General features: G+C 44.9%; 1 protein-coding gene across 1 annotated transcript in view; it reads left to right on the forward strand.

Moving 5' to 3' along the window:
• The first annotated feature begins 3,657 nt into the window (after positions 1-3,657).
• The window catches only part of TMEM170A (transmembrane protein 170A), a 17,132-nt gene continuing 9,854 nt past the window's right edge, over positions 3,658-10,935 (forward strand). The window contains exon 1 of the mRNA XM_006860160.1: positions 3,658-3,787. Coding sequence (XP_006860222.1) covers positions 3,658-3,787 — 130 coding nt within the window. The remainder of the gene's footprint in view (positions 3,788-10,935) is intronic.

Below are 10,935 nucleotides of genomic sequence, written 5' to 3' on the forward strand. Positions count from 1 at the left end.
AAAAGGACAGAGGGCCCTTAGGTCCCCCACTTAGTGACGCCTTTGAGACTTCTTTAGGAGCTGGGTAGCCTCGTGCACACTAGTCAAGGAAAGTGGAACTTTGGCCCGCCATCCCTCTGGGCATAGGGAGTCGGCCCCAATGAGTTGGCACTTAACTCTACTCCCAGGGATGCCTCATCCGGTACCTGAGAAGGTGCCCCAGCCCAGTACGGAGTTGAAGGGGGCTGTGGTATTCGGCTCCTTGAAGTCTGTGCCGTTCCCTCCAATACACATCCAGTCCCAACCTTGAACCCCTCGGACACACTCCATCAAAGTAGTGGGTGTTTGGATTCAACTGGATCTTCAATGAGAAATCAAACGAGACGCTTCTTGTCTTGTGGGCTCCTGTTAGCCTGTCTCTGACTCACTTTCCAGGAGCTCACATACCACCATGGCCCAGGTGTGGGGAGCTTTAATTTGTTTGGACAGGAGCATACCTAAGTAAATAAATACAATGATTAACCTGTCTAATACATATAAAAATGTACGGCTGTAACATTTCCCAAGCGAGAACTAGAAGTGAAGGGACTTATTCAAGGGCACACAGTGGGTAGGAGGATTAAGGATTTTGCTCTGGGGTTGCAGTGGGAATAGAAGAAAAGGGTAAGTTTGACTTGAATAAACCTGTCTCCTGAGCAGAGACTGGTCAGATCTCGCCTCTTACACGCCCAGCCCCCCCCCCCCCAGGTCGTCAGCACACAGCCCCCCCCACACACACACACTTGCTTAATGCGCCAGACTGCAAAGCCATTTGAACTGTAAGGTCGGCGGTTCAAGCTCACCAGCCGCTCCTCAGAAACCCTATACAAGGTCGCTTTGCGTCGGGATCAACTCGACAGCACTTAACAACAACAACAACAATTACTATAGAGTGGGTGTTGCCAACCATTAATGTGCTTCATGCTAATTACAAGGTTGGAAGTTTGCTCTCCCATAGAAACCTTGGAAGAGAGGCTTGGTAATCTTCTGAAAAATAAACCATTGAAAACCCTGATGTGCATGTGGTCACCATGTCCTCGAATGGACTCCATCGTGGTAGCTGGTTTATTTACTTTAGGGAACAGCAGGCAGCTGAGGCCAGGGTCACAGTTGGGAACTGCACAAGGTGTGATGAGTTGTGGGTCCAGATTGCAGGATCTGGGACCTGCCTGGAAGGAGACAGTGAGAAGGAAAAGAAACAGGGACAAGCTGGCTAATGGCCTGGGGAGGCCTGGGCAGCAAGCCAGGTGTAGCTCTCAGCAGAGTGTGGTTGGCAACAAGATCTGTACCTGGGAGGCAGGTGAGGCAGGGTTAGTGTAACTGGATTGGGCTTGGAAGAAAAGGCCCTGGGGTGATTCTACTACCCTTGGTCATTCAGGACCAGGCCCTGGAGAAAAACAGCACACGGTCTCTAGCAAGCCACACCACCGAGATCTGGAAGCAGTGGGTTTAAACTAAAGAGATGGTGTTGAAGGTTTACACCTGAGCTCAGGAAATGAGATTCAGTATGAGCTCTGTTAATATTGAAAAAAAAAAAAAAAAGTTGACAGAACTCCAGGAAGGTTCGGGAAGCAGGTTGGAATCTACACAAATAGAAACAGTACCCTAAGTCACACCAGGACACAGAACTGGGGCTGGGAACTGTGACAGCTGCCATCAGAATCATGTTCCCTTTGTGTGGCTCTGTAGGTTAATGCGCCAGACTGCAAAGCCATTCGAACTGCAAGGTCCGCGGTTCAAGCTCACCAGCTGCTCCTTGGAAACCCTATACAGGGTTGCTATGTGTCAGAACCGACTCGACAGCACTTCACAACAACAACAACCTCTGAAAACCAGGAACTGTTGCCAGAAGGGATTGTGGTGGTGAGCTGGGGTATGACCTCAGTGATGGGAACTGACAGTGAGGTAGGCAGGGTCTGACATGTTGAAGGGAGACAAGATGTTAAATGGTGTTGAGTTGGTTTAGACTCAGCAATTCTGTACAGAGTTTCTGAGGAGCTGCTGACCTAAAGATTCCAGTGTTTACCTTATAGTGCCACACTACCGTGGCAGTAACACAATGGCTCAATTGTGTGGATGGTGCAGAAGCAGTGTTTAGTTCTGTTGTGCATAGTGTTGCTTTAACTCACAACAGACTCAGTGGGATCTGATAAAAAACAACAACCGTAATCCACCAAGACCTTCTGGGTCTCATGAAACTTTGTTGGAACAACTTATATCCTTAATAATATCCCTTCTAGGACTCCATTGTTAACAGCCTATTTATACAGTTTCTTTGCTTTCATAGTAATAGGGTCTCTGAGGGGAGATGAGTATAAAATGTGTGATTTGATTTTGCCATTTGGAACTGGAGCCTCTTTAAAATTTTTTATTTAAGCTTTGTAGTACTATCCAAAGACAAATACGAGGGGGCTTCAAAAAATTCGTGGAAAAATGGAATAGAAAGATAGTGGAATTTCCCCAGAAACTTTTTGAAGCATATATATATATATATATATATATATATATAAAAGATGAGGCGTTCTGCTCGCGTTAAGATTTACAGCCTAGGAAACCCTGTGAGTCGGAAACAACTCCTCGGTATTTAACAACAAATATGTATATATATTTCCTGGTGATACTGTAGGTTAAGCACTGGACTTCTAACCACACGTTGACAGTTCAAACCCAATAGTGGCTCCATGGAAGAAAGATGGAGCTGTCTGCTACCACAAAGCTTTATGGTCTTGGAAACCCTATATAGTGCCGCTATGAGTTGGAGTGGACTCCGTGGCAGTGGTCTTTGTTTTTTTCCTATCCATGCCCTCTGAGTCCGAAAATGGTACATTTATGCTGTCAGCTTCACATAAGGACTTCCTGCTTCTCTTCATCAAAGTGTCAGAGATACTGGTCTAGTTCTAGCCAAAACAGTCATTACAAATCTGTTTGGATCTTTGCTTTGCCAAATGTGTTTTAATCTACATCTCTATTTAAGTGGCACTGGAGGATAAGCCCTGGGCTGCTAACCTCAAGGTCTGCAGTTCAAACTCAGCAGCCTCTCCTCGGAAGAAAGATGAGGCTTTCTGTTCTTTAGTCTCCGGAATCCTACACAGATTTGATAGGAGTCTGAATCCACTAAAATAGCAGTGGGTTTTTTTGGATTCTTTGGTCTAGGAGTCCCGGTGTGGCGCTATGGGTTAGTGCCCTAGACTGCAAAGTCCGTTTGAACTGCAAGGTTGGCGGTTCAAGCTCACCAGTCTCTCCTTGGAAATCCTCTACAAGGTCGCTATGGGTCAGAACCGACTTGACAATTGGTCTAGTGGGGCATCTGCAGTTCACCTACCTTTTTATAGGTGGCACTGCAGAGTAGAGCAGAGTCGAGAGGGGGCGGAGCCCATAGGGCAAGGCGTGAGCTGTACGCAGCGTCAGGGGCGGGAACAACGTTCGCCCCGCCCCTTCATAGGCTGTGCCCTATGATTGGAAGGAGGAACTGTCCCTTGGCAGCGCCTTTGGGGTTGGGGTAGAACGAAGAAGAGGGCCCCAGTAAAGGTGACGCTGAGTGGTAGAGGTTCTGGGAGAGGAGCGGGCCCTGAGTGAGAGAGAGCTCCTGCAGTACTTCGGGTGCTCTCCCCTCATCTTTCCTCAGTGAATGGCGGCGAGATGGAGCACGAAGGTAGCGGCGGCGGGGCGGCAACAGGACTCTTGCAGCAGATCCTCAGCCTGAAGCTAGTGCCGCGGGTGGGCAACGGGACCCTGTGCCCCAACTCCACTTCTCTCTGCTCCTTCCCAGGTACCGGCCCCGCCCCGCGCCTGCGCACTGCATCACGCCTGTGGGGTGGGGGTGAGGGGTACCGGGCTTCGTTCGGTCCTGCTATCCGTCCTGGTGGAGGCTGTTTTCCTTCCGGAAGGAGCCTCCCGCTTGGGCTGTCGAGAGCTGGACGGTCCCCAGACCCCTAGGGACAAGGTCGGAGGGAAGACCCGAGAAATGAGGGGAAGGAGAGGGGGCGAGCTCGGCGAGCTCGGGCACCTCGGATGTTTGGATTTTTCGAACGTCCGGTTCAGAGGTGAATCCTTCAGAGCCAGGTCCCCGCCTAGTTGGGGCACTTATGGCGCCTGGGCTCTCTGGTCGGAGGAAACTGGCTTTGGCGGTGCGGACGCTGAATGATTTAGGCCAGGATGAGACACAGAACACAGTCTCCTTTTCCTGTCTTGCACCAGGAGAAACGCTTACACCTCTATCCGAATTCGTGCACTTTACCCGCTTTTCTTTTTAGGAATCACTTTGTGGGACCTGTTGCCGGGTATCTTCTAGTCACACATCCTAAATTTGAGTTCCCCCGTCCTGTTTAACTCTTTTAACGCCCCCCTTTCCCTAAAGCGGCTGCTGAACCTGGATTAAAGGGCTTGGCGAAATCATAATAGAAAACTATGACTCTTGGTGTGGCGCTGTAGGATCAGCACTGGACTGCGAACCACAAAGTTGGCGGTTCAAACCCACCAGCTGCTTCTTGGAAACCCACCCTATACAGGGTCGCTATGAGTTGGAACTGACTCAACAGCACTTAACAACAACAACAACAAGAGTGCTTGGAAAGTTGAGAAATTATTTTACCTAGGAAGATGAATAACGTTTTGGGGAGTGATAGGAAGGAGGGGCAGGTTCTCATATATTTGCGTCGGACCTTTAAAGGCAAGAAGATGGACAAGTGACGTTTGAAGGTTGAGATGAGGGCTTCCCAGCATCTGCTTTGACTAGTATCTTGTCTTAGTGAACAACAAGAGATCATGGATCTGAGACAGAGAAAAGAGGCTAGGATTACTGACTACACTCACAGACAAAGCGCCTGTGATCTCTCTGCCATCGGGCAGAGACTGCTGGGCGCCATTCAGTGGACAAGTGGGATATGCTGTATTATCACCTGGCTAGCAGTTTGCTCCCAACACGTTTGTGATGTGGCTGATAGAGTCCTTGAGGGATAGAATTCTTGTTTTCTATGTGGGAGAACTAGATTCGATTCCTGGCTAGTGCACGCTAGTGGAAGCTTCTGTATTGCTATGATGCTGAACAAGTTTCAGTGGCGCTTCCAGAGTAAGACAAGGGAGAAAGATAGGACCATACGCTTCCTAAAGTCAGCCAATGAAAACCCTATGGATTGCAGCATTCTGGTGTGCAGTCTAATCTTGACGATGGCACGGGAGACAACAGTGTTTCATTCCCTTGTTCATGGAGTTGCCAGGAGTCAGGCCACCTGGAGGGCAGCTTAGAAAAACAACAATGTTGGGGCAGATGCATGTGTTAGCTTTAAAAGGTAAAATAATGATTTCAGATGATCCTGGGACCTCCTAACCCTAATGACAAAAATAACTTGATGTTCTTGAGACCTTATCTGAAAAATAATGTTTAAGAAGTCTGTAGACATTTCTGGACTAGGTTAGTTTGTTTTTGCTTCCTTATCCCCTCCCACCCCCAAGTATTTTGAGAAACTTCAAACTTAGTGAAGATTTGAAAGACTGTTATTAGTTGTCAATGAATTCATGCTGACTCATAGGGACACTGCACAACAGAACGAAACGTGGCTGGTCCTGTGCCAACCTCACAATCGTTGCTACATTTGAGCCCATTGCTGCCACTTGGCCAATCCATCTGGTTGGGGGTCTTCCTCTTTTTCTCTGACCCTCCACTTTACCAAACATGATATCCTTCTCCAGGGACCGTTCCCTCACATCCGAAGTATGAGAGATGAAGTTTGGCCATCATGGCTTCCACGGAGCATTCTGGTTGTACTTCTTACAACATAGATTGGTTTGTTCAATTGGCAGTCCATGGTATTTTTAATAATGTCCTCTAACACCATAACTCATATACATCAATTCTTCTATGATCTTCCATAGTCACTGTCCAACGTTCATATCATATGAGGTTATTGACAATACTATTGCCTGGGTCAGGCACACCTTATTCCTAGCATAGTGAATTTCATGTATCATTTTTACATTAATATTAATTGCCTTATAAATATTTTGGTACTTTTATTTCTTTAAATATATGCGTGTATACACGTGTGTATACATATATATACATATACATATATGTGTATATACACACGTTTCTGTATGTTCATTATTGCTGTTGAATCAGTCCAACTATTAGCCATCCTGTGTAGGGTTTCTGAGGAGTGGCTAGTGAGTTTGAACTGCCGACCTTGTGGTTGAAATCTACCTTGCAGTCTAGTACTTATCCTACAGCACCACATAAGCACAGCCACATTTAAATTTTTTGCAGGCCATTTGAAAGACAGTTGCAGATGTCATGCAACTTGACCCCTCATACTGAATGTGTATCTTTTAAACAAGGACATTTTTATAACAACCGCAAAACTATCATACCCAAACAATTCAATAGTGATCAAATAATGCTATCTAATATACAAATCTTTCTTAAATTTCCCCAAGCACCTGAATAATTTTTATGGTTTGTTTGTTTGTTATAATTCTAAGATTATACATTGCATTTAGTTACCATGTATTTTCATGTTGTCTAACCTCAAGATGTTGTCTAACCTCAAGTAGAAGAATTGATGCTTTTGAGTTATGGTGTTAGAGGAGGATATTGAAAGTGCCATGGGCTGCCAAAAGAACCAACAGTTCTGTGTTGGAAGAAGTGCAGCCAGAGTACTCATTGGAGGCCGGGATGGCCAAACTTGGTCTCTCATACTTCGGACATGTTGTCAGGAGGGACCAGTCACTGGAGAAGGATATCATGTTTGGTAAGGTGGAGGGTCAGAGAAAAAGAGGAAGACCCCCAGCGAGATGGATTGTAAAATGGCAGCATCAATGGGGTCAGGCGTGGGAACAATTGTGAGGTTGGCCCAGGATCGAGCAGTGTTTCGTTTTGCTGTGCATAAGGTCGCTATGAGTTGGTACTGACTCAATGGCACCTAACAACAACAACAACAACCTCAAGATAGTCTCTCTGTTTCAATTTATTGAGATTGATAATTTTTTTAATGCTCAGGTTTATTGTTTTGTACAATGTTTGCAATACAGGTGTTTCTGATTGCTTCGTCATCATTAAATTCGAATGAAACTTTTTCAGTCAGAATATACATGGTAATATTGTCTATTTCCATTGTATCACATCAGATGTTGATCGTCTGTTCATTCCTTCAGTCATAATGCGAAGTTTGATGACTTGGTGAAGGTGGTGTCTACCAGACAGATCCTTCACTAAAAAGGTGGCTTTCTTGATAATAACCTGCAAGGTAATATTTTGAAACTGCTTTGTCTGTCTGACTTTCGTTGTCAAGTGCCATCAAGTCAGTTCCAACTGATAGCCACCCTGTGTAGGGTTTCCAAGGAGCAGCTGATGAGTTTGAACCAACTTTGTGGTTCAGACTGACCTTGTGGTCCCGTGCTTTATCCCACGGCATCACACCAGGACTTGGTCTGGCCTTAGTTGTAGTTAGGGGTCATGGAGTCGGTATTGACTCATAGGGACCCTGTGCACAACAAAATGGAACACTGCCTGGTCCTGGGCCAACAGCACAATCTATGCTATGCCTCAGCCTGTTTGTCTCTAAGAAAAGACTGAGAAATAGATTTGGGGAGATAATTTTAACATTGTCATCGTAGAGGATCTGTGCCACAGGAAGTGTTTTGCTTTAGGAATTAGTCTGAAAACATTAATTTGCAATGTGTTCTTGCATTTATGGCTTCTGTGGATACATAATTTCAATGATTACAGGAATAATTCATTCTGCAAGTATCCAAGTGGGCAAGTACAGACTCTGGGCTGGGGGTATCAACATGCTTGAGGAATAGGTTTTGACCTTAATTTGACCAGAATGTGGTGGATCAAATCATAACCTCCGGCTGTGTGTCACCTTTAGCGGACTTGTTATAGTGAGTATAATAGGGGTGTGAAGTTTAATCCTGTTTGAGACACCGAAGTCTGCTTAAAGTGAATTCCTTTCATTGTCCTAAATCGGGCATTGTTGGGTTTTGCCCCACAGAAAAGGTGACTTACACTTTATGCCGACTCATTATGGAAAAATCATTACTCTGAAATATTCTGTGGTTCATCACTCCCAGGAAGCTTGGAATTGATGTTTTTGAACCTGCTTTTGCAGTTTAGCCATTTAGATTTCTGCCTCATCCTCAATTGTAGATTGAATTTGTAAATCCTCACTTCTGTGTTTATGGTTTAATCCCATTTGGGAGTGGCATGATAGGATAAGCACTGGACTGTGAACCACAAGGTCAGCAGTTCAAACCCACCAACTGCTCTAAAGAATCACTATATAGGCTTATGAGTCAGAACTGACTCTACAAGCACTTAACAACAGCCCTATAGCTCATGAATGATTTTCCCTCCCCTTCATTCCCTTCCCCCCAGTAGCCATCACGGATTGTTTCTTTTGTCAAGAAAACCTTTTTTTTGAATTTTGTGCAACATAGGTCTCATACAATATTTGTCCTTTTGTGATTGACTAATTTTACTCAGCATAATGTCCTCCAGGTTCAACCATGTTGTGAGGTGTTGCACAGATTCATCATTATTCTTCAGTGTTTTATAGTAGCCCACTGTGTGTATATACCAAAGTGGGTTTAACCATTCTTCTGTTGATGGGCACTTAGGTTGTCTCCATCCTTTTGGTATGTCCTCTTGTAGACATCATCTTGAAGGATCCTATTTTCTTATCCATTCTCTTTATGTCTTTTGACTGGAACATTTAATCCGTTTACATTCAGTGTAATTGTCAATAGCTATGAATTGATTGTTGTCAGTTTTTCTGTGTTTTTTTTTGTGGTGCTGTTGGATTCTTTATTTCATATGAATTTCTATGCTGACTTCCTTTAGTTTGTGGGTTTTCTTTTTTTTTTTTTTTTTAGTTTTTATTGTGAATTATGTGTTAGTTTACTTTACATGGGAGAACATTGGCCATTATCCTTACATTCATCCTATTGTATTTTGTTTCATTGCAATGATCACAATCCCCCACATGGATCATCAAACATCCAAAAGGTATACCCCACACACCTGCCCCCTGGCCGCCATTACACAGCCCTTCTCCCTCCCTGATTCTAGAGTCCCCAGCAGCTCTTTCTTTCCACGTCATCATCTCTGCCTCCATCCCTGGTGTCACTGCCTCCCTGGGCAGGGTCCTGCACACTTTTCTCCCTCCCTAGATGTTTCCAGGGATCTCTGCTCCTGGACTGCAAAATCAGCCACTCCCCTCCTTGTGTTATCAAACATTTACATATACCTTTCCAACACTCACTGTCAGACCTGATATAAATCATTGCCTGTTGAACCACAGAGTCCTATCCCCCACACCTTTTATCAACCCCATCCAAACAGGTTGGAAATGACTCAGTGAAGATTCCTCCTTTCCCATACCCTCTGGAACTAGGTTCCCTATTAAACGCTTGTTAGCCAGTCACTTCTTGCCTTTGTAGTCCCCCCATTTTGGGTAGCCAATGTCTAGGTTCCCCATCCTTGTCGGTCCTGTGTACCAAAGGGGTGGGAATGATCCTCACTGTAAAGATTTGTTGACTCCCTTGAAGGTGGTGTCTACCAGACAGATCCTTTTGCAGATCGTTTTGCATCCAGTTGTAGTGGGTTACTCTTTTTTGACGTTGCTTCCTCTTCTCTCTTCTTCTAGGCATGTTCTGATCATCCAGTCACTGATGTCAGGTCAGATGGCTACTGTCTGCAAGTGTGGGTGTTCTTGTGCTCTTGTGCATCTCCCCTCACTTTATATCAGCTGGATGCTTCATACTCCACTCTAGTTCTCTGGGTTGGGACACTCCATGTCCCTGCCTTGTGGGTTTTCTTGTCATTTTCATTTCTGTTGTGTTTGTTTATTAAATCTTTGATTTGGCTCTTTTTAAAAATTTGATGTGCTGATGTTTTATTTTTCTTTGAGGTTACCCTGTAATTTATTAATTTTTTCCCTGCTTAAAACATTGTTATATCTTGGAATCTACTTGATTTATATAAGTAGATTTATAATTTTTAATATTTATAATGTTTTACAGCAGCTGCAGATTTCATGTAAACAAGCTGCCACAACCTCAGAGACTTAAAACAATACAAACTTACTATTTCACAGTTCTGGAGGTCAGAATTCCTCAGTGGGTCTTATAAGGCTCAAATCAAGCTATCTGTGGAGCTGTGTTAATTCTGAAAGCTCTACTGCTTTGCCTTTTCCATCTTCTAGAGGCTATTTCCATTTTCTGGCTTGTGGCCCCTTCTTCCATCCTCAAAGCCAGCAGCTTACTTTAATGTTCCTTGTTGTTAAGTACCGTGGAGTCGGCTTCGACTCATAGTGTCCCTACACAGGGTTTCCAAGGCTGTAAATCTTTACAGGAGCAGAAAGCCTCATCTTTCTCCCACTGAACCACTGGTAGTTTCGAACTGCCGACCTTGAGGTTGGTATCCCGATTCATAACCACTATGCTACCAGAGCTCCTTACCTTCCTCTTATAAGGAGCCTTGTGGTTACATTTGGTCCACTTGGCTCATCCAGAATAATCTACTCAGCTCAAAATCCTTAATTTAATCATACCTACACCATCCCTTTTGCCCTGTAAAGTAAAATGTTAGATTTCATGGATTAGGATGTGGATTTTTCAACCACCTCAGTGCTTGATCTAAGTTTTTGTGTGTGCTCTTTTATTACTGATTAATTGTTCAATTTACGCCTTCTATCACGGAGGGCCATGGTTAAACGAAGTGCGAGAACTGCACAGACCTGGTGGAGGTGTTAAATGAAACCCAGACCACAGAGCGCCGGGGTGAGAGGTGTCTGGAGACCAGGTCAATGCGGAGACACTGCCTAGCGGGAAGAGACTTCAGGGGCCGGCCAGGCTGTCCTACTTACCCTGGATGCGAGAGCGCCGTCCTAGCCTAACCATTGGATCGTGGCTTTGAGG

The sequence above is a fragment of the Chrysochloris asiatica genome, unplaced genomic scaffold (assembly GCF_000296735.1).
Source record: "Chrysochloris asiatica unplaced genomic scaffold, ChrAsi1.0 scaffold00037, whole genome shotgun sequence".
Lineage (NCBI taxonomy): Eukaryota > Metazoa > Chordata > Mammalia > Afrosoricida > Chrysochloridae > Chrysochloris > Chrysochloris asiatica.